The sequence below is a fragment of the Chelonia mydas genome, chromosome 3 (genome assembly GCF_015237465.2).
Source record: "Chelonia mydas isolate rCheMyd1 chromosome 3, rCheMyd1.pri.v2, whole genome shotgun sequence".
In the NCBI taxonomy this organism is placed as follows: Eukaryota; Metazoa; Chordata; order Testudines; family Cheloniidae; genus Chelonia; species Chelonia mydas.
Window position 1 is genome coordinate 117,658,668 of NC_057851.1, and position 23,987 is coordinate 117,682,654.

At 38.7% G+C, this 23,987-nt stretch overlaps 1 protein-coding gene across 10 annotated transcripts in view; it reads left to right on the forward strand.

Annotated features, from left to right (window-relative positions):
• The window catches only part of MAP3K4 (mitogen-activated protein kinase kinase kinase 4), a 148,733-nt gene that overhangs the window by 12,727 nt on the left and 112,019 nt on the right, over positions 1-23,987 (forward strand). For 9 of the 10 annotated variants that reach the window (XM_037895107.2, XM_037895105.2, XM_037895110.2 and 6 more), the window contains exon 2: positions 21,979-22,169. In XM_037895107.2, coding sequence (XP_037751035.1) covers positions 21,979-22,169 — 191 coding nt within the window. Of the gene's footprint in view, positions 1-8,582; positions 8,645-21,978; positions 22,170-23,987 lie in introns of those variants that run through there. The other variant, XM_037895108.1, reaches the window with a different exon arrangement.

Here is a 23,987-nt window from a genome sequence, read left to right on the forward strand (position 1 = left end):
AATGATCTGGAGGATGGTGTGGATTGCACTCTCAGCAAATTTGTGGATGATACTAAACTGGGAGGAGTGGTAGATACGCTGGAGGGGAGGGATAGGATACAGAAGGACCTAGACAAATTGGAGGATTGGGCCAAAAGAAATCTGATGAGGTTCAATAAGGATAAGTGCAGGGTCCTGCACTTAGGATGGAAGAATCCAATGCACCGCTACAGACTAGGGACCGAATGGCTAGGCAGCAGTTCTGCAGAGAAGGACCTAGGGGTGACAGTGGACGAGAAGCTGGATATGAGTCAGCAGTGTGCCCTTGTTGCCAAGAAGGCCAATGGCATTTTGGGATGTATAAGTAGGGGCATAGCGAGCAGATCGAGGGACGTGATCGTTCCCCTCTATTCGACACTGGTGAGGCCTCATCTGGAGTACTGTGTCCAGTTTTGGGCCCCACACTACAAGAAGGATGTGGATAAATTGGAAAGAGTCCAGCGAAGGGCAACAAAAATGATTAGGGGTCTAGAGCACATGACTTATGAGGAGAGGCTGAGGGAGCTGGGATTGTTTAGTCTGCAGAAGAGAAGAATGAGGGGGGATTTGATAGCCGCTTTCAACTACCTGAAAGGGGGTTCCAAAGAGGATGGCTCTAGACTGTTCTCAATGGTAGCAGATGACAGAACGAGGAGTAATGGTCTCAAGTTGCAATGGGGGAGGTTTAGATTGGATATTAGGAAAAACTTTTTCACTAAGAGGGTGGTGAAACACTGGAATGCGTTACCTAGGGAGGTGGTAGAATCTCCTTCCTTACAGGTTTTTAAGGTCAGGCTTGACAAATCCCTGGCTGGGATGATTTAACTGGGACTTGGTCCTGCTTTGAGCAGGGGGTTGGACTAGATGACCTTCTGGGGTCCCTTCCAACCCTGATATTCTATGATTCTATGATTCTATGATTCCATTAAAGAGAAAACTATTTGGCTTTGAGCCCCCATTTAGAAGTGAAAATAGCTATTTCCCCCTGCAGTATTTTGCAGAAAAGTATTTTATCTCTCTGAGGAAAATGTTAGACTCAGAAATTTTATCAGGGTCATGCAGCAGAAGTACTTATTTGGCACATCTGTCTCTTAAGGCCTTACCTGTGCTGGGGATTTACAGTCCTTGGTGGCAGGTTGCTAGCCTAGCTGCACTACCACAAGCCCCTAGTGCAGACAAGGAAAGCCACTGTAAATCATGACTGGCACTGGTGCACTTTACTTTGGTATCAAGCAGGGGTTAGCTGCATTGGTGCAAATCATGGCTTAGAGCACCTGTGCCTATTTGCACTGGTGCAGCCACACTGGGGGTTGACCTTCAAGGGCTGTAACCAGGACAAATGCCCAGTATAGACAAGGCATTAGTAGGACCCGAAGATGATTAGCATTTTACGATTGTCTCAAATTACTAAGCAAAATTCTGGTCTTTATGTAACTTTCTTTACTGAAGAGCCTTTGTTCACATCATGCAGTTATGGTCTTCAGGTGTCTCCTTTGTAAATTATTGTATCTGCGTGAACACTTGTCACGTATTGTTTTTACAAATAACATCTAAGATTGGAACCAAAATAATGTATTTTTTCCTGATTGTTTACTTTGTGCCTGTGGCTTAAGTGTGTGAATATTAAGTTTTGCTGTTTCCCCATTTTATTTTATTTTATTTTTTATTTTTAAATTATAGATTATCTTGATCAATTTTGGGTACTTTAATACTCTTAGCACTTATTTAGTTTTAGTATACTTTTATAACATTTGTGCTGTGAAGATTAGTTTTAATGAAAGCTTAGATTCTGAAAACTTGTATATAAATGATTTATTTGGGGAAATTTTTAATTCCTTCTCTTCCAAGTCATCACCATCTGGATAAATGCTATCATCTCAAAAAGAGATAATACTTAAGTAAAAGTTGTTTTATATTTGTTTCATCAGGTGACTGTTAGGAGTCCATTCACAAACATTTACTGTAGAAATAATGGCATATTTCCTTTAAAAACCCTCAGTTTAAATTGAAGTCAACTTTGTGTGCTCTTTAGAATATTTGTCAGAAATATTTGTCAAAAACTGTGGGATTACTTCTGTTTCTCTTTTGAAGTGGTAGTTGAAAAATGTTTACTGAATCAAAATTACAAAAGTAAATATGGCTTGGATTTCTGCCATAAGACAGTTTAAAAGATGAAAATGTGATGAAGGAGAATTTCTTTTCCTGACTCACTTCTTGGCCTTATCTTTACAACTTCATGTTTTCTTTTCACCTTTCAGAAAAAGTTGGCATGTACAGAGGAGTTTTGTGGCTTATATAGCTCATTCTGTATATCAGGCCCTGCTTTTTAATTCTAATACTGATTGCTTTCATTTTGGTAGTGATCTTGCTTGTTAACTTTTATTGAACACCCACTAGTAGGGCATATTTGGGTAGATGACTTAGGTGGTCGGAGCTATGGTATTCAGTACCAGATTTCGTATATTTTTCAAACTTCTTCCCCAAATCTCTAGTTGCTTCCTGATTAACTTTTTAATATTCTGATCTGCTTGAGTTCCACCCAGAGCCCTACATTGTAACTACTTAACCCTACAGAGTAATTATTTGGATTGTAATGTCTTTGGGTCAGGGACTGTCTGGGAAATATACAAAATTGTGTGATAACACTGTTGCAATACATTAAATTTAGGAGTAAGCGTTAAGGTGGCAATGCTTATGTTACATTTCAACAGTAACTTTTACAGACCATTGCTGACTTATATAAATCTTTTTAAATAGCTGATCAGCCATAATGGCTTTTCACTTAGTTTTAAAGATAAATTTCAGGGCTGTTTTCTCAGTGGTAGAGTCGGAGCCTTTCGGTGTGTGTGACATAATATCTAGGTTCTGTGAATTTATTTTATTGGAAGAGAAATTAAAGAAATTTTAAAAAGGGCCACATCTAAGTATCTCTGTGTTCAGCCAAGATGGAGACTGCGTGTATTCAGCCAGTGGATGTGAGTTAGCTCTTATAGAAAAAGAACAATGCTACAGATCTAAAGTAGATTCTATGGACATGGAAGCTGACCCAAAGACAGGCTTTGAAAAACAGTTTCTGGGAGAGCAAGAGTGGAGGAGTTGGTAGCTGGCCAGCAAGCAGTCTGGACAGAGTGGTCAGGGAGCATACTGCTTTCAAGAGATGAGTGCAGTTCACTTTTCTTGTTTTTATCTGTGACTAAGCTGAGAGTACTTAAGATTACTGTTGCATAAGTCATTTCTCTCAGACATCTGTCCCCAGAGGAAGAAAACCCTGTAACCTCTAAGAAAAGGTGCTGAAGGGTAAAGCATTTCTGTAATCTAAACCCCTCCCAGTCTAAATTCTGGGGGATGGACAAAGCTATCCTCTCCCAATGAAATTTGTTGCCATTAAGCTGTGATGTGTGAAAATAAGGTGAGAAACCCAAAGGCTAGGGAAGAGGTGAGAATTGGCAATGGTGTTGGTCAAAATGTACTAGAGCTTAAATGGTATAAAGCATGATTTTACTTTTGGGCTTTATTTATGTGATAACTGTTAGTTCAGCTGGAATCATTAATCAGGCTAACTGCGCTATGTTGCCTATCAAGGTTAAATCATCCCTTCAGTGGTTTAGGATTAAACATTTTAGCAGAGAAGTTAGAGCAGGGTTTGCTAGCTATGTACTTGTTTGCACTGCTAAGCACCTTTATTATCCATCGGAAAGTTTTATGCTGCTCACCATTGATGTAGTATTATGAGCACGTTCCATGTAAAATTGAGTGGCAATAGCAAAGTATGTAATGAACTTCATGGAATCTCTGGATTTTCTCTTGAGATATAAAAAGTTGTAAGGTTGTTTTTTGTTTTAAGGAGGGGGAAAGGACAAGTAGAAGGGGTGTTCAGTGTCATACATTAAGTGGGGAAAGAGTTTGTTAAAAATGAAAGTTCTGCAGCCTTTTCTAAAAATGGACAAAACTCCAATTTCACCTGATCCCCTCTGGAAGTTTGTTCCACAGCCAGATACTCTCAAATGAAAAGGTTTTGTCCCCCAATTGCATATGCTTTGAGCTGGACTTCATGATCTGCATTGTCTCAGAAGAGTACATCTTCCTTGGCAATTCATAGATTGAATAGAACATTCGTGTGGGGGAGAAAATACCAAAGAAGCCCACCATAGTAGTTTTAACTTCAAAAGGGGGAACTACACAAAAATGAGAGCGATAGTTAAATGAAAATTAAAAGGAACAGTCACAGGAGTGAAATGTCTGCGGACTGCATGGAAACTTAAAAAATACCATTATAGAGGCTCAAGTTAAATGTATGCCCCAAATAAAAAATATAGTGAGAGGACTAAAAAAAGGTCTGTGTATAAACAATAGAGTAAAAGAGGTCGTTGGAGGCAAAAAGGCATCCTGAAAAATTTGGAAGTTTCAGATCCTACTGAGGAAAGGAGTATAAACTCTGGCAAGTCAAGTGTAAAAGTATAATTAGGCAGGCCAAAAAAGAATATGAAGAACAGCTAACAAAAGACTCAAAAACTAACAGCAAAATATTTTACATCAGAAACAGGAAGTTTGCCAAATAGGCAGTGTGGCCACTGGACAGTCGAGGTGCTAAAGGAGCACTCAAGGAAGATCCAGCCGTTTTGGAGAAGCTAAATTAATTTTTTGCATCGATCTTCACTGCAGGGGATGAGAGGGAGATTCCCACAGCCATTCTTTTTAGATGGTAGAAGGGGTTTTAGAATGTAGAAGCCATTCACTGAGCCTTTCTTTTTAAGTGACAAATCTGAGGAACTGTCCCAGATTGAGGTAGAATCACTCAGTAGAAGAGGTTTTGGAACAAACTGATAAAAGTAAACAGTAATGAGTCACTAGAACCAGATGGTATTCACTCAAGAGTTCTGAAGGAACTCCAATATTAAATTGCAGAACTACTAACTCTGGCATATAACCTATTACTTATATCAGCCTCTGTATCAGATGATTGGAGGATAGCTAATGTAACGCCAGTTTTTAAAAAGGATCCAGAGGTGATCCTGACAATTACAGGCTGCTAAGCCTAACTTCAGTACCAGGCAAATTCGTTGAAACTATAGTAAAGAACAGAATTATCAGAGAGATAAATGAACACGATGTGTTGAGGAAGAGTCAACATGGCTTTTGAAAAGGAAATCATGCTTCACCAATCTATCAGAATTTTTTGATGATGTCAGCAAACGTGGACAAGGGTGATCCAATGGACATGGTGTGCTTTGGCTTTCAGAAAGTCTTCGACAAGGTCCCTCATCAAAGGCTCTTAAGCAAAGTAAGCAGTCATGAGATAAGAGGAAAGATTCTCTCATGGATCAGTAACTGGTTAAAAGATGGGAAACAAAGGATAGAAATAAATGGTCAGTTCTCCCAGTGGAGAAGGTGAATAGCAGTGTCCCCCAAGAATCCGTACTGGGACCTGTGCTTTTCAACATATTCATCAATGATCTGAAAAAAGGGGCAAACAATGACCTGACACACACAGTTGGCGGATGATAAAAAAAATTACTTAAGATATTTAAGTCCAAGGCAGACTGTGAAAATTTACAAAGGGATCTCACAAAAGTGGGTGACTGAGCAACAAAATTGCAGATGAAATTCAGTGTTGATAAATGCTAAGTAATGCACATTGGAAAGCATAATCCCAACTATACATACCGAATAATGGGGTCTAAATTAGGTGTTACCACTCAAGAAAGAGCTCTTGGAGTCATCGTGGATAGTTCTCTGAAAAATCTGCTCAATGTGCAGTAACAGACAAAAAGAAAAAAAAAAAGCTAATAGAATATTAAGAACCATTAGGATAGACAAGTCAGAAAATATCATATAAATCCCTGGAACACCCACATCTTTACTACTACGTGCAGTTCTGGTCCCCCATCTCAAAAAGGATATATTAGAATTGAAAAAAGTGCAGAGAAGGACAACAAAAATGATTAGGGGTATGGAACAGCTTCCGTATGAGGAGAGATTAAAAAGACTAGGATTCTTCAGCCTCGAAAAGAGACTACTGGAATGGGAGGATATGATAGAGGCTTATAAAATCATGAATGGTGTGGAGAAAGTGAATATGAAGGTTTTATTTTCCCCTTCACATAACGCAAGAGCCAAGGGTCACTGGGTGAAATTAGTAGGCAGCAAGTTTAAAACAAACAAAAGTACTTCTTCACGTAATGTACAGTCAGTCCATGGAACTCATTGCTGGGGATGTTATGAAGGCCAAAAGTATAACTTGGCTCAAAAAAGAATTAGATAAGTTCCTGGAGGATAGGTCCATCAGTGGCTATTAACCAAGATGGTCAGGAATACAACCCCATGTCCTGGATTTCCCAAAGCCTTTGACTGCCAGATGGTGGGAGTGAATGATACTGGATTGATCACTCAATAATTGCCCTGTTATGTTCATTCTCTCTGCAGCATCTGGCATTGGTCACTCTTGGAAGACCGAATACTGGGCTAGATGGACAATTAATCTGACCCAGCATGGCCATTCTTATGTTATGTTCCTATGAAATTTGGTGTCTAAGGTAGATGGGGCTTGGTCTGTTAAATGCTTTGAAGGTTAGGACTGAGGCCTTAAACTGAAATTGGAACTGCACTGAGAGCAAGTGGAAGGACAGGAGCACAGACGTGATGTGTTCATGGCAGCCTGAACCAGGTAAGGAAGTGGGCAGCTGCATTTTGAACCTGTTCGTTGTTTTCATGTTCAGTTTCAGATACAGTGAATTACATTCATCCAATCTGGAAATAGGTGCATGGATTATTGTGGCCAGGCTCTCATGAGGGAGCAAGGGGTGGAGCTGGAGATGAAAGAAGGCATTTTTAGACATTGCTGCTATCTGATCATCCAAGCTTAATGAGGAGTCAAAGAGAATCCTGAAGCTTTGCACCAATTTGATGAATGGGGGTTGTATGCCTTCAAAGGAGGATGAGGGAGATGATGTGCTGACTAGTTTTCAAAGCATTTCCTTCTGCAAACTAGCATCATTTCGGTCTTTCCTAGGTTGAATTTGAGTCAGGTAGTGTTGATCCAAGAGCTGATCTCTTGAAAACAGTGGCTATGGTAGCATGAGTGGAGAATTAGATATACAGTTCAGTATTGGAAGCTAAGTCCATAATGTCTCTTTAGCTCTTCTAGTCTCATGTAGCTGTCAAAGAGAAGCAGAGTTAGTAGGGATCCATGAGGGCCCTACAGGTGAGGGCCTTCAAGGAAGTTACCCGTTACCACTCTCTGGGTTCTGTTGAAAGGAACGATTGGAGCCATTGTAATGCTCTGTCACCTATTCCTGCTGTGTCATGTAAATGGGTTAGCAGTATCTTGTGATCCTCAGTTTTTAATACAGTAGAGGGTCCACTATTGTGAATATGGAGATCTTGCCTGTATCCATGGTCATGTGGAGGTTGTCCTTTAGTGCTGCTAGAGCTGTCTCTGCTGTGCTCTCTGAGGCATCCAGGAATTGGCTGATGTCACATGTTGTAGAAGGTTGGTGATTACTGCTTTCTCAATTACTTTTCCCAGAATAGGAGACTGGAGACAAGATGGTAGTTGGAGATGTCTCCTTGATTGAGTGATGGCTTTTTGAGGGTTGGGCAGGTTATTGTCTCTTTCAAGGAGTTTGGTAAGTGTGCTTCACAGAAGGAGACATATCCTTTACTAGTGGGCATAGTATTTCACTGTCTTTCACTGCCCAGGAGGCACATGTATCTGTTTCACAGGTTCTAATATTCTTCATGGCTACTTGAGTTTCTGCAAGTGTGACGAGACTGAACTCTGTCATGGGAATTGAGATGGATAATGCAGTCTGGTCAGCGTCCAAGGTCTTAGTTGATTACTTGGTTTACTGTGCAGAATAGCTCTGTCTGCTGTGATTCTGCTGCATTGATGGCAGAAGAGTAGAAGACACTTTCTGCCTCCTTTACTGCATTAGCGTAATTCTGTAAGAATTATTTGTGCTATTGGCGGATGTACATCCTGCAAGATATTCTGAGCCATGCTTCAATGGCTGCCATGCTTCAGCAGCCCTCTCTCTGTGCTCCAGGACAGGTGGCTTTACAGCTTTATTGTTCCAACCTCTCTTCTCCTCACAGGGACAGAGTAGTGATTAGAAGATCTTGCAGTCCTGGAAACCTGGAGCATCACATCACTCAGTCCTGCAGCCCTATTTCTCCCCTTCAACTCAACTCAGTAGTGGGCTTTCTGTGCTGAAGTTGGGACATAGATGGTTCTCAGTGCTCCAGTTCTCACTAGCTCTTGTGAGGAAAGATGAGTAGTGGACGTTTCTCTCAGGCCCTTATTCCAAAACATGAGATTTCAGTTGTCAGAGTCCCTCCTGTCCCCTCCCTTTGCCATAAAAAGAAGAAGAAGCCAGGAATGTTTTCTGCTGCAGGGATTTACCTTGAGCTCCAATCCTTAGTTTGCTCATGACACTTTTTTTCTTTTTCCTCTCTCAAACAAATTTGCTCATTTCCACCCTTCATTCTCTGACTCTCCTTTTTACAGACTCTAGGCAGGACAAGAAAAACTTCCAAGAGGACCATTGTAACACTTGGTCTCTGGTGGTGATTTAACAAGGATGATGATGAAACAATGTTCACTGCTTCATTATATCTCCTCACAATTGTACGCAAGTAGAAAATAGTTTTAATATGCTTAATAAGGCTTTAAAATGCTTGAAAATATGCTTGATTAGAGGTAATAGTATTTACCTCCTAATTGAGCATGTTATTGGCTTCTTTAATGCAAATTGTGTCACAGATTTGTCATGATCTCTGTATTTTTCTTGGCCTCAGAGGTATGTGTTTCTAATGTGGAAAATATTAGTGTCCTAGGTTTTCACATACAAACTGCTCAGAAATGCTGGATACAGAAGGCATAGTAACTTTATTTTGTATTTGTTTGGATCCTTCATGAATGAGAATCTTTATTAGGAAATATTGAATAGCCTATTGTAATGCTGCAGTTTTGCATAGGAGGCAGTAGTAGAAATTTATCCCTGGGATGTACAGGGCTGTCGCAAACTTTGCATATTTTTTGTTACTCAGGCCACTGTCTTTTCATGAGCGTGCAGTTTGCAAGTTGCATAGTATATAATATTATTATTTATTTGTATTAGCATAGTGCTAGGGTCCCCAATCATAGACTAGGACCTTGTTGTTCTAGATGCCGTACAAACACAGAACAAAAAGAAGGCCCTTGCCTGAGGGGGCTTACAATCTATTTTTCTCTTCATACCAAATAATTGAGTGTATTGCTGCCATTTCATAAAATTCCAGCATCTAAAAAAAATGAGTTAAAGATTTGTTCGTTGCTTTTTACCGAAGGTCTCCAGAGAGTTGTTTGTACTTTTTTCCTTGAGATTTTTTTACATTGTTCTCTCAATGCTGCTTCTATACCGAGGTCTCTATTGTCCACTTTGTGTAATGTTTTTGAAACTTCAAGAAGCTATTTACAACAGCAGTGTGTGGAATGCACATCTCAGTGACTGTTTTCGTGGATGGTTACTCTAGCTACTGTAGTATAGCCTGCTATAGTACAGTCACCAGATCTGAATTTATTATTCTGCACCTAAAGTTTAAACAGTTGATCTCTGTTACTGTGATTGCTTGCAGGCTTTTGTGCCACTTCTGAGGAGATGTGCATTGCTACAGGTTGGCAAGCACTGGCTGACAAAAACCTGATCTAATGTACACGCTAAATGTTTATCTTGTTATAATTTCTGTTTTTGTGAAACACCATTTAAGTAGGACACTAGTTTTTCTCTTTAAATAGCTTATACTCTTGTATATTTGTTATGTAAGATAAATATTGTCAGCCGCTTGTTTCTGTAGTGTTTTTCCTACCAACAAGAAGAAAACCTGTCACAGAAATTGTTAACTTAATATTTTGTTCAGAGACTTTCTTTTGCAGTTTGAGTGAGTATGCGAAAACAGAAACAGCTTACTCGGCAGATCCTTACTCAGTTCCAATTGTAGGGCCACCTATGCTACTCCTTTTCAGCTATCCTAAGCAACCACAACTTAGTCTTTGCCCAAATCCAAGGTGATTATCTGTTGGCCAAAGAACACGCATAATGTAACAACAAAAAGGACTTGACTTGAGTATTTGAGAGGATAGAGAGGAAAAAACAGAACAACAACAAAAACCAGGATCAGTGGAAGCTTAGCTGTATGGAGAGGTTAGTGACATATTTTAATGAGGCTACAAAATTGAAGTGTTAATCATTTGAACTGTGGAAAACAGAAGGTGAAGTTACAGCTGTTTTAACCCTTGTGTAGTGTCTTCAGAGCAGTAGTATGTTGAACAGAAGACAGTTATGGAGTCAACGAATATAACGATTAAGGGAGGGAGAACTGTAGGAAATTAGTGTGAAAGTGAATATGTTGAACAAGTGCAAGGCCAGATATTGCACAGCATGCATTAGAAATTTTTTTAAGATAAACAAAATCAAAGATTAAGCCAACTAAGGAAATAAAGGGTGTGATAAAATGAACAGCTACTAAAGAGGCTAAAATATACCTGTGGTAGGCTTACAGAAAAAAAACTGATGCCAAATATTACTTAGGAGGAAAGTAGGGAGTACATAGCTTTCACACCTCTTTCAATTTATACAGCAACTGCCTTCAGCTTTTATGGACAATGTTTCTTATCAATTTTACTCTAGAGAGTAGTTCAGATTTGGGGATTGGGATGCATAGATCAAGAGCATTGCTAAAGTTTCAGGAGGGTTTGAAAAAAAATGGGACTTTTCCCCTTTTTAATCGCACAATAAATAATCCATGATTTTTCCAGAAAATAAATAGCATATGATGTCAAGGTATATTCTAGCCACCAAGGCAGAACACATTATTTCTCAAAAGCTACATAAATCACATAAATTTTGTGATTCCAAAGCCTTTTATCCATTTCAAAAAGTATCTTTTAGTCTACACAAAGGCCTGAATTCCCTAATACCATCATAAGTGAGTTATAGAATTTTCCACTAGCTTCATTAATGCCCCAAGTCTCAGCTTTTGTCATATAAAAGTTTTTACGATGCAGCTGCCACTCTTCTTCCAATGGAAATGGCCATTGGATTGCCCTAAATAGACATATGGTGCTTTAATCTAATTACCATTTAAAATTAAGAAAAGAAAATCAGACTGTTTTATAAAAGGTGATTTTTAAAGCACCTTTACCATCCTCCATTAGATTGATGATCCACTTTTGGTTCATCAGTCATGAATTTTCTTAGTAGGAAGTAACAGAAGCATGTAGTGTCCTACTGATACATTTTCAAGAGCCAGATCCCATGGTTTTCATATGGGCGGTGGAACAAGAGCCCTATGAGGCTAGTATTTTATTTTTTTAATGAGAAGAAAGAAAATCTTTTGTAAAGATAAACTTTAAAAAGGAACATCCCTTCATTAAAATTTCCATTCAAACATGAGCTGGAAATAATTGGAGAGGAGAAGTGTAAGGGAGGCGTACTGCATTAGCTGTAATATCTAAATAAGGTTTTAACTTTACCATCAGTGTTTCTACCTGTATTTGTCCCCAAAAATATGTGAAATCAAAACATTGAAAATATTTGACTTTTTTCAGTGATAATGAATTATAAAATTTTATGTTAGATCCCTTAACTTCTCAGGTTCTTGAAAGTATATATAGAGAGAGGGATAAAGATAACTGATACAACTGCACATTGCTGAATACTGCAGTTGGCTGTCACCGGATAATTTGACTCCTGCAGGTATATCAGGGGCATCAAAAATTAACACCAAATGGCAACATCTAGTCTGTTTATAATTTATATAATTTTTCAAAAGTATATATATGTACTGTACTGTAACATTTTCTTGTACTGATACTTGAATCCTCCTTGATGATTTATAGAAAATGTTTATTGTTGGTCTTCACCAGCTGTGGAAACCTACAGTTTTTCCTAGCAAATGACAGTTGATCAGTTTAGATCATGTTTGCCAGGGGTCATTTTATGAATCTGCAAGCTTCATGTTTAGCACCCTTGGCCTTCTTAAGTGTTAAATGTAACAGAGCCATTCATTTTATAAACAGCACATTGACCATATGTCAATGTTCTGTTATAATGGTAACTGTTTCTTTTAAGCAGGAGTCTTGCTGTGAGAGTTTATCTGAAGGCTCTTGGGACTTGTCTAGGTTAGAGAAATGTGCGCCAGTGTAACTAAATTGATGCAGTTACCCCGTTCAAATCCTTAAAGTAGGCAGAATGCACTCATGCATAGTGAGGCTTGCACTGGCACAACTAAGGGCTTGTCTTCGCTGCAGAATTAATTTGAGTTATGACTTGAGTGTTGCCCTTAACTTGAGCCCCATCCACACACACAACGTCTTACATTGCTTTTAATTTGAGTTGGCTATCCTGTGAGGGGAATATTGGCTACAGCTCAAGTTATCACAACTCTTTCACAACCACTCTGAGTAGGTCAATCATTATTTTACTGTGTGGATCCTGCTGTAGGTGTACATGTGCCTCAGGTTTTTTTAATAAGTGTCTGTTGGGGTCACAGATGCTTTCTGTGCTACTTCATGCTCCTGTGCAAGGGCATAGCGGCCAGGACCCTCTGTCAGCGTCTGACCAGTTACTCTCTTCAGAGACCTTAAACTGGTTCTTTTCTGTTCAAATTGGTGAAGAAACCTTGTCTTCACATTGTCAGCTAAGGATGTTTCTTAAAAGTGGTGGGGGAGAGAAATGATCAGACATACCACACGAAGTATAGGCCTTGATAGAAGACCTGCCTGTTAAAGGAACATAGCTTTTTAACCAGAGGATAGACTAAGTGTGGCAATATAGACGTAAATGATCTACAGAAATCCATGCAAATCCAGTCCCAGTTCAACCAGCAAAGTTGAACCCCAGTCATGTGCAACCCCTGTCATGCAGGAGTGTGCTATTCTGCTCCTGGGACAGACAGCCGGAGTGCCAATAAAGAAGCAAACCCAGGTACTCCAGAGGATTCCCATCTTCCCTCTCCAGTCTTGCCACCCCAAGGCAACAGATTTGATGGGAGTGTAGAAAGTCATGCTGGAGCTGTTTTGAAGCCTGCTCCCTTCCCTTCAGGAACTGTTTTATCCCTTTCCATCTGGCCTGAGTTACTGTCACAGTGGAAAAATGGGCATTAGACATCATGCCCAAGGCTACTGTATACATTCTGTGCCCTCCTGCCTGCCTACCTACCGTCTTCCCCCCACTGTGCTTAGGGGACCCTTCTCACAAGAGCCTCTTACAAACAAAAGTGGCCTCATTGCTTAGTCTGGAAGCTGTAGAAGAGGTGCCGCAGGAGTACAGGACAAGAGACTTCCAGTACCAATATCACAAAGAAGAAAGTTGGTCTTCATCTTATCCGAGACCTGAGGAGATTGAACAAATATATATTCAAATTCAGGATATTCAAATTCAGGCAACACTTATCTTCATCCCATTTCTCCAGCTCAAGACTGGTTCACAGTTGTTGTCTCACAGGATGCGTACTTTGGTGTAACGATCTGTCTCACCACAAGAAGGTCCTAAGATTCACGGTGCGGGCCCAACCATTACCAGTACAAAGTACTGCCATTCAGATCCTCTGTGGCACGAAGAATCTTCACAAAGTGCCTAGCAATAGTGGTAACACACCTAGGAAGACAGGTCATTCGTGTCTATCCTTACGTGGAGATTGCAACAAGCCTAGAATGCGCCTTTTCTCTCTTCTCTCAGCTAGGCCTGTGAGTGAGCTATGAAAAATCATCTCTTAGCTTGTCACAAATGAAAGAGTTCATAGGACCCCTGATCAACTCCAGTTCAGCAAGGGAATACCTTCCTGAAGACAGGTTCCTGTCAATACTATTGCTAGTGTTGGGGTAGAATCAAATCTCACTATGCCACTATGGATGTGTCTGGGTCTGCTAGGCCATATGTTAGCATGCAAATATGTGATGCCAATTGCCAGACTTCACCTGTGCCTGCTCCAACTCTGGCTTAGGGCAGACTGTTCCCCACCTAACCATCAGATGGACAAGGAGCTTGTGGTTGCACCTTGCATCATCGCAGAACTGAGATGGTAAATGTAACTCAGAAATATGCATGGAAGAGGTACTATTCTCTGTTACCTACCTGACAGTAATTAATTATGAACACATCAGGCACATGTTGGGGATCCCACCTGGATCATCTGCAAACGCAAGGGACCTGATTCCCAGAGAACATGGGACTCTTGGAGTTTAGCTGTGGCTATCCGCTAATCAAACAACATGCACAAACCTCTTAGGACACCAAAAATCCAATCTTGTTGTTAAAAAAGATTAATTTTATTAAAAACAAAAAGGGAAAAAATACATCTGGAATTTAGGTTTTTTGCTAGATCTTAAAAGAAACTATTACAAAAATTAAGCACCCAAAATAGCTTTTTTGGGGGTTCAGCTTAAAGGTTACAAGCAAACAAAAGCATCTGGCCCGTGCACAGGAATAGGGTTCATATTCACACAAACTTTAGTTAAAATCTTACCCTGGTGGAGTGAGTGGAATGTGAGGCGGGGTGGGGAATACTTCAGATCCTTGGAGTGAGGATATAATCACTTTTTTTCTTTTTCTGGGACTCTTATTTTATCATACACAGTTTTAAATGCAGTGAAATTAACATGTTGAATGCCTTTTCCTCTCATGGAACAATTACTAGTTCATTTCTTTAGACATCTTTTATTTTTTCATGGCAGTCCTCATTGAAGTGTAAGTATATTTTGCATTCCACATTATTGCTTCACATCTGACCCTGTCATGGTAGAAGAGAGCATTGTTCCACTCTTCCTCGTTAACCTGACAGATGGTGACTTAAAAAAACTGGTTTGGTTTTGTTTTTTGCTTTCAGACGTGTATAAAGAAAGCACTTGCTCTACTATCTGTTTCTATTAGGCCACAGTCAGATTTTGAGGTATGTTCAAAACAGTTGAATTTTTGGAAGTAGGAAAATACCTGTATATTTTCCTAGCAATTGTAGGAGTCTCTTTACAGATAATGTAGATTATGGAAATCAGTGTCCTACTATGTGAAACTCTCTTCTGTTCTAGAGTAAAATTTACTTTTATTTTTTTCCCTTGCAGCCTCCCCTCCCTTGTTAGATGAGGGGGCATTTGGCACCCAATCCACTAAACACTTACACACTTGAGTTACTTTACCCACATGAGTAGTCCTATTGAGCTGATAAATTATAACTTTTTCATTATATTGCTTTCTTAAAAACTCTATAATGCCCTGTGACAAATGAAATTTTTGCACATTTTATCAAATGGACTGTGTACCGAACAGTGAAATTGCTGTTTCAAATTTATTGATAGTGTAAAAATGAAACTTTAGTTAGTAATCACATTATATATAACTGTAAATGATATTTTATGGATTCGTGTTTTGGTTGAAGCACACAAGTATCACATCGTTATAATTAAGTTTGAGATACTGTTTAGGCTAGTCCAAATCCAACAGTATAGTGAGTGATGGCATTGCAGCAGTAAACATTTGGATGAAATTATTGTAGATGTAGAGCCATGGTGAAGCAAATTTTAAATAATGATTAAATAACTTTTAAAAAAAATAGTTGATATAAATAAGATTGAGGCTTAAATTATTTGATAATTTGTGCTATTGCAATTGTAGATGTGTAATGAACTAGACTATTTTATAAACAAACCTAGTATTTCAGTGCGACTACTTGTAGGATATTTTATTTGAATTTTACAAAATTGCTGTAGACAAAAACCAAAATGTTAAACTATAGCCCTAATGCTGCACTTAAACAGGTAAGTAAGCTTACTCGCATGAATAATTCCATTGACTTCATTGGGATTATTTGTGTTTAAAGGTAAGCATGTGCATAAATGTTTGCAGTTTCAAAGGCTAAACATATAATTAAACTTTTCTTAGTGGCATATACTCCTTGTCACTTCAAAACCAGATTGCTTCTGTATGAACAATCAAATGTTGTTTAGATTTTTTTTAGTAGGTTAGCAAAGTTATTTTGAACTTTTTTAATACACAAAGGAAAAAAATTCAAAAATAGCCTGAAGTTAGCCTCCTTAGCATATTTTTAGGCACTGAAGGGTGGGATTTTTCAAAAGCACTAAATGATTTAGGTGCATGAGTCCTACTGATTTCAAACTGCTGATTCTGATGGAAGGATATAGATTGTAGGGACATAGCCTGATTGAAGCTTTCTTGACTTGTGATAGTTCAATATATCAGAATGTAGTGTAAGTTACAGATGTAGCATGGTCTATTTGCAAATGGATTTAATGGTTTGAGTTTGTGGTGGTCTTGCAGTAACAGTTTTAAAGAAGCCCTGAATTGGTCTTTTTCAGCATAGATGATCATTTTAAGTATGAAATTTGTTAGTAGAAAAAATCTCTATGTAAAATCTAAAATCCTTCTAATAATTAGGATTCTAATAAAGAAGTATAAAACATCCACTTCAGAAATTTAAGACTATAAAATGGGAAGAAAGTAAAGAACTAGCAATGTTACTAAAATATATTTTTAAATAAAAATCATTTATATTTTAAAAATCATTTAATTTTTTTATCATTTTTGTTCACCTTGTGTAGGACTTGATTTTAAAAAGCAATTTCCTTTTTTGCATCTGCAAATGGTTGTGCCCTTAAGTATTAGTAATTGTCATTTTAACTAACAAACTTGCTGTTGCAGAGTAGGCACATTGACATCTATTTGTGCCAAACTAATCTGCATTGAGGCTGAGCTGAAAATCAGGCACTTCATTGTTTGTTATAGGTGTATTCAAATACTGCCACAAGATTGATGTCTCCTCTCTTGAAAATATCTCTTGATTTCACCTTCATCTTTAGATTGCTTTATGATTTATGCAGTATTGAGAGTCTATCATCATATGAAAATGATCTGATCTGTTGACTTCTTCATGTTTAATTGTCTGTTTGCTAGCCATGTGATTCAGTGTTAGGAATCATGCTTATTTTCAAACCTATTTCTGCAGAATTTGCATGCTGATGTTGAAATAAATGGCCTTATTTCTGTTTTTATAGTAGAACATATACATGAAAGCATATTAATATTGTCATTATGGTAGTACTCAAAGTTCCCAGTTATAAGAGAAATAGCATGTTGCTAGCTGTATACAAATATAAGAGACAATCATTGCCTCAAACTTCTTATTTTAAAGGCAAAACATAGAGGGGTCGGGGGATATGGATAAAATAGTGAAGCTCAGTGATCAGAGCGATTTTAGGCATATAACAACAGTTATAGCCAACTAAGATACATTCAAAGAAAGTTTTAAGGTTGCAAAGTCAAGCTCTCAGAATTTAGGTATTGCCAGAATTAAGGTTCCCTGTGCAACCTTCATTTGGCCTCCTTGTGTGTATAAATTGATAATCTTATTACGTGCTCACTTAGTGTTTTGTTTTCTACAGGACCCTTGCATCATTCAATGAATAGATAGGTTTCTGAAGATAAATAGAAATTGAATAACTATCATGAGAAATTTCAACTTGAACACTTAATATGTATAGGTTTTATACCTTTTAAAGACGAGATTACAAGTTTGGTAGATTAAGGGAATAGTATTGATGTGATATACTTCTACTTCTGTAAGGCATTTGTGTTGGTACCGCATCATAAAATAAAACAAAACAAAACTAGAAAGATAAAATTAACATGGCACAGATTAAATGGATTCAAAGTGTTTCTAGTGGGGGTCTTTTCTTGGCCCTACACTATTTAACATTTTAAATAATGACCTGGAAGAAAACATAAGATCATCACTGATAAAGTTAGCAGATGACACAAAAATTGTGGGAGTTGTAAGTAATGAAGGCAGGTCATTGATTCAGAGGGATCTGGAAGATTTGGTAAACTGGGTTTTAATGTGGCTAAATGTATCCATCTAGGAACAAAGAATGTAGAGCGTGCTTACATGAAGGGGGACTCTATCTTGGGAAGCAGTGACTCTGAAAATGATTGGGGTGGAGGAGATGGATAATCAGCTGAACATGAACTCTGTTCTATAGATATTGATCACAAAGGCACAAAGAGTTTAGGGTGTTTATAAACTCTCTCACTGTCCCAACACTAAACGGTGATAGATAGGTTTGGGGTTATTTTTAAACAGAGCCCTTCATTACTTGGCAAACATGCAAAAACATTCGTACAAATTGAAAGTTTTAGTTAAACACAAGAAGTTAAAATAAGCATGTGTATTGAAACTGTGGTTGAGTGATTGTACAAAATGGACAGCAAGACTCTATCAGAGTCTCTTTCCTTTTGGAGTCAAAATACCAGTCTCTTATTTTCTGAACAACCTTTCTTTATTGAGGAGGAGGAGGTTAATTTTACTCTCTGTCCTGATGAGAAGGGCATTCACTTATCCTGTTCATAAACAGACAGATGCAAGTTGGACGAGAGACGGGATAGAAAAGATGGGTAAAATATGGCTTTGGGTGATGTTTTTTGGAACATTGCACTACTGGGTAGTTAGTTACGAGTGGATGGTTTGGCTGGCAAGTAAACCATGACACCTGCTGCTTGAACGTTGGTTAATTACGAACTAGTCAGGGCTGTCATCTGGTTGGAGCTTACTCTTTAGACAAGGCAGGTTTGAATGATAGCAGTATAGGTGACTTGAGGATTGGATGAAAAGCCAAGAGAGTAAGACAGTATAGAAGGAAAGGAATAGTGGAGCAGAAAATAAAACAAGGGAAGGGAAATGCAATACTGGATATTGTGTGCCTTTGCAGTGCTGCTAATTAGGTATCCCCATTGGTGGGCTAAGGACTGGATGTCATGATAATGTGATGACTTTCAGTGTTCCCAGGTGAAAACAAAGTTCCTTAAACAGGAGCAAGACAATCCTGCTTCTCAGAAAGAAAGTCCTTTAGATGAGTCAAGATGAGCGAGAAGAATTGTAGTGCTGGCAGGTATGGGGATGAGCTAGGGGAAGATGAGATGAGATACGGTGAGCTGGGATGCAAGTTGGGACAGGAGATGAGAGAGAGCTGAACTGAATGGATCTCTTTTCAAAGTCTCTCTTTAAGAAACCCCAAAAGGGAAAAAGTAGGCAGCATAGTTCAAACCCTCCCCCCCCCCCACATTATTTTGTCCACCAACTGGGAGTAATATCTATCACACCAATTTTGGTCTATTAACTTCTGGTTCCACATCTTCTGTTTTTTACCAAGCATGATTTGAACAGTCCTCAGATTATATCCATTTGGCCTTTTTGGTTTAGACTAGTGGTTCTCAAACGTTTTGGTTTTGCGGACCACTTGAAAATTGATGAGGGTCTTGGGGGACCACTTAATGATGTTTCCAAATGTTGTTTGTACCATTAGCTAACTATTGTAAAGAACTTTGGAGAAAAGTGCTCTATAAAAAAACCTGTAATAATAATAAACGTTTTTTGTTCTACAAATAAAAGCACACAACTCATATTTTAATATCAGTAGTCTTACCTTTCTAATGCAATGGATGTGCCCTCTCTCCCCTGCCACGGCAGCCCCTGAGCTGGGGCTGGGAAGGAGGGGGGTCTTTCCCCTGCTGCGGGAGCTCCTGAGCTAGAGCTGGGAAGGAGGGGGGATCTCTCCCTGGCAGCTGCAGCCCCCGAGGTGGGGCTGGGAAGGAGCAGGGTCTCTTCCTGGCAGCCGCAGCCCTGGAGCTGGGGAAAGTTGCCTCTTTCTCTGGCCACTGCAGCCCTGCAAGTCCCCAATTCCCCCCACCCGCTCTTCTCACCCCACTACCCCTACCACCTATTCGCCCAAGGCCACCACCTCACTTACATGTGCATCTTCTCCAGGGTCCAGGCGCCTAATTAGTGGAGTCACGCCTGCGTGGCTCCACTAATTAGGTGGGTGGTCCTTCATTCTCTTGTGTGCGGTTGCCCAGGCGCGCACCTCAGGGAGAACTATCTGCAGACCACCTGAATGGAGCTTGCAGATCACAGGTGGTCCGCGGACCACAGTTTGAGAACCTCTGTTTTAGACTAATCCAACATTTGTGTCTGGTTCTCTTGCGCTTGTTATTACATTCAGCATTGTAAACAGCTTGACCTATTTTCCCTCGTTATTGTAACATCTTATGAACATTCACATATTTTTTTTACATTTGAGCTCACAATAAGGATACGCTTTGTAGGCCCAGTAGTCACAACAACTCACAGTACAACACTGTGGCCAAAAGGGCTAATGAATCCTTGGGATGCATAAACAGGTATCTTGAGTAAGCGTAGAAAGGTTATTTTACCTCTGTATTTGGCACAGGTGTGACCTCTTCTGGAATACTGTGTCTGGTAGTGGTGCCCACAATTCAAGAAGGGTGTTGATAAGTTGGGAGAAGGTTCAGAGAAGAGTCACGAGAATGACAGAAGGATTAGAAAACATGCCTTATAGTGATAGACTCAAGGAGGAGCTCAATCTATTTAGCTTAACAGTGAGAAGATTAAGGGGTGATTTGAGTAGTTTGTAAGTACCTGTGTGGGAAAGAGATATTTAATAATGGGCTCTTCAGTCTAGCAGAGAAAGGCATAACATGATTCAATGGGCATAAGTGGAAGCTAGGCAAATTCAGACTGGAAATAAGGTGTGAATTTTTAAAGGTGAAAATAATTAACCAGTGGAACAGCTTACCAAGGGTTGTGTTGGATTCTCCATCAGTGACAATTTTTAAATCAAGATTGGAAATTTTTCTAAAAGTTATGCTCTAGGAATTATGTTGGGGAGGTTCTATGGCCCGCTTTGTACAGCAGGTCAGACTAGATGATCACAGTGGTTCCTTTTGGCCTTTGGATCTATGAAATTTGGCAAAATTATAAGCAACTGAAAATGGGGTATTTTATAATCAAAAGTGTCAGGAACCATTAACTACAGGCAGTGTTACTTGTTTCACCTATTGTAATATTTATATTATGGAAGCCCCCAAAGACCAATTGGGATTGGGACCACATTGTGCTGTGCTCTAGATAAACGTGGGCCATGATCCAGCAAACATGCATGTGTTTAATTTACTCCCATAAGTAGTTCCATTGAAATCAATAGGGCTGCTCACAGAGGTAAAGCCAAGCATATGTCTAAGTTTACAGGATTGGGTTAGAGAAAAGACAGCTCCTTCTGTGAAGAGCTTGTGCTTGTCATCTTAGTTCATTTTAATGTGTTTGTGTGTGTGTATATATGTAATATATATATACAAGTAATACTTCAAAAGAGCTGGGAAGATGTGTATAATATATGAAGCTATCCCTAAAAATCAAGGTAGACTTAAACAAATAAACAAAAAAACCTGTTAAGCAAAATAAAACCTGCTATGAAAAAAACTGTTTTCATGCTACAAGGAGGAAACAAGAGACTGGGCCAAGAAGAAACTTATTTTATATTGAAATTGATGGAATAGGCACTGAACTTCCCTCTCCCTGATGTGTGAGTACTGGACAGAGTGGAGTGCTTCCCTTGATGGACTTAGGCAATGCCTCTGAGAGGTAGTAGTCAAAGTGTAGTGGAGGACTGGAGTTAGCCAGTGACCAATTTAACTGTGGTAGTGTTTAGTAGTTCAGTACGTTTTTTGAGCCTTGCTTAAAATCATCCATCCCTTATTTGATTTTTGGTTTCTGACAATTTTTTCTTACACACATATTTTTTTAAAAATGCCTAGTTCTCTTACCTGTATAGTAGACCTATATGGTCACTTTGTTATTTCCAGTAAAAGTTTTCTTATTGACATGTATGACAAGCACTACATATACACTGCACAAAGGATGGTAACAAAACTGTGCATTAGTGGAAGGTGAAAGCAAACTTGTGTGTTTACCAGCAAGTTTGCTGGTAAAAAGAGTTGTTACATGGGAGTGGCAGGAAAGTACAGATATGGGGAGGTGACATATTAATGGGTGGGCTTTCTAAAGTAATTAGCTAATTTTTTTTAACTCCCTATTCTGACTTTCTTTTCCCTTGTTCAGACAAGAGTACAAGTCAGAGGATGTTGCTTGCAAGATTTCTGAATCTGAACCTGAGGAATTATCAGATGAAGCCAGTGCTGACATTTTCTATGGGACCTCTCCTCCTAGCACACCCCGACAGATGAAACGTATGTCAACAAAGCACCAGAAAAATAACCTTGGGAAATCTACTAGCCGCTCCACTTTAAAAGGTGTGTGACTTTTTTTTAAAAAATCTGTAATTTAAAAGTAGTAGTAGTATATGATATTTTTTTGTAACCATTCAGTAGTCTGTGAACTTTCATAGGTCCTTTTTATAGAGAAATATAGATTTGCAGTAATTCCCCCTTTCTATTTAATGTACATTGGGCAATAAATCATAGCAGCCATTGTATATTCCCAATTGCAGTTCAGTTTCAGGCAGACCTGTTTACCTTCTGGTGGTCAGCAATCAAAAAAGCAGTTTTTGTAAATTGTACAGACCATTTAGTTTTGTTACAGACCATTTAGTTTTATTAATTTTTTATTCTATTAACAAACTATAGATACTGGGTAACCACACTAATAAATGTACATACAGGCACATCCATTGTTACAAAATGAATAGGAAAATACACTGGGAAGCAAGCAAGCATTTTGAACAAAATTATTCAACTTATTATACAGTTTCAGTGAATGATGGACAGCATTTTTTCTGTGCATGATATAATGCAATTTTAGGCAGAGACTAACAACCAGTTTCTTTGCTATTTGTTGTTCTATTAGGTTCCTCCCACCCCTTTTACTGTAAATCAATTTTACAAGTAGACTTGGTGTTTGCACATATTTGCCGGGAGGGTATTGCACAGAGAAACATGGGTTCAGAATCATGGAAGTTCCCATTGGTATGGACTACATGAGAATAGTTGATTATTAGGAAATGCTGGTCACTTTTGTCCAAGTTTTCTCAGTGAACTTAACAGTTCTCTTCTCACCTGTGTGCATAGAGCTATCTGCTTCCTGGGAGCTCTCCAGACCTGGGTTCTAGACTTGCTGGTCCTTAAACTGGCTTGCAGGATCTCACTGAATACCAGTGTGTCATTAACAGAAGTAAAAAGAAAAGGGGTACTTGTGGCACCTTAGAGACTAACAAATTTATTTGAGCATAAGCTTTCGTGAGCTACAGCTCACTTCATCGGATGCATTCAGTAGCTCACGAAAGCTTATGCTCAAATAAATTTGTTAGTCTCTAAGGTGCCACAAGTACTCCTTTTCTTTTTGCGAATACAGACTAACACTGCTGCTACTCTGAAACCTGTCATTAACAGAAGTGGCTTTCTTGGAACTGTTCTTATCTACTGATTCTTTTACTACGATATACTGAGCGATTTTAAGAGAATGGAATCCTATTACCTGGGTTCGGAATAGTAATAATTTTCAAAGTTGTTGCCTGTAATATTAAATTGATAGCATTTTATAATATCAGGCAGCCAGACATGCTTTTCTCATTATACTTTGCACTTTTATACCATCTTCCATTCAAGGATCTCAAAGGTGCTTTACAAACACTCATCTTTAAAGTGAGAAAATTATTAAAGGGACACTCTTCACTCTAGCCAATTTAAGAAATTGAATTAAAAATATTTTCAAATGCTTGAGATTCTGTGGTTTTACATTTACAGTATCGTGTTTCTTTAATTGTTCCCCCTTTTTGCTGTGTGCAGGATCCACACAAACTGGGAGAAATTGACTCGCTACAGCGAACTTAACTATATAGAAAGAGCTGTCAAAGACACAGCATAAACAAGCTGATAAAAAAAAACCAATGTCCCGTAATCATTTATAATATTAGGTAACAGATACATAAGTAATGTTATCTGACAACAATAGGTAAACATTTTCACCCAGAAGTATGAATTTTTAAGTTGATGGTGTTCTTTGCTCATGTTAAGTATCATTAGTAGTCAGATTTCTGATAGAAAACCTCATCAGAACACCTGCTCTACCGAAAGTGCCACTTTACTTTTTTTTTTTTTTTTTTTTTTAAAGTT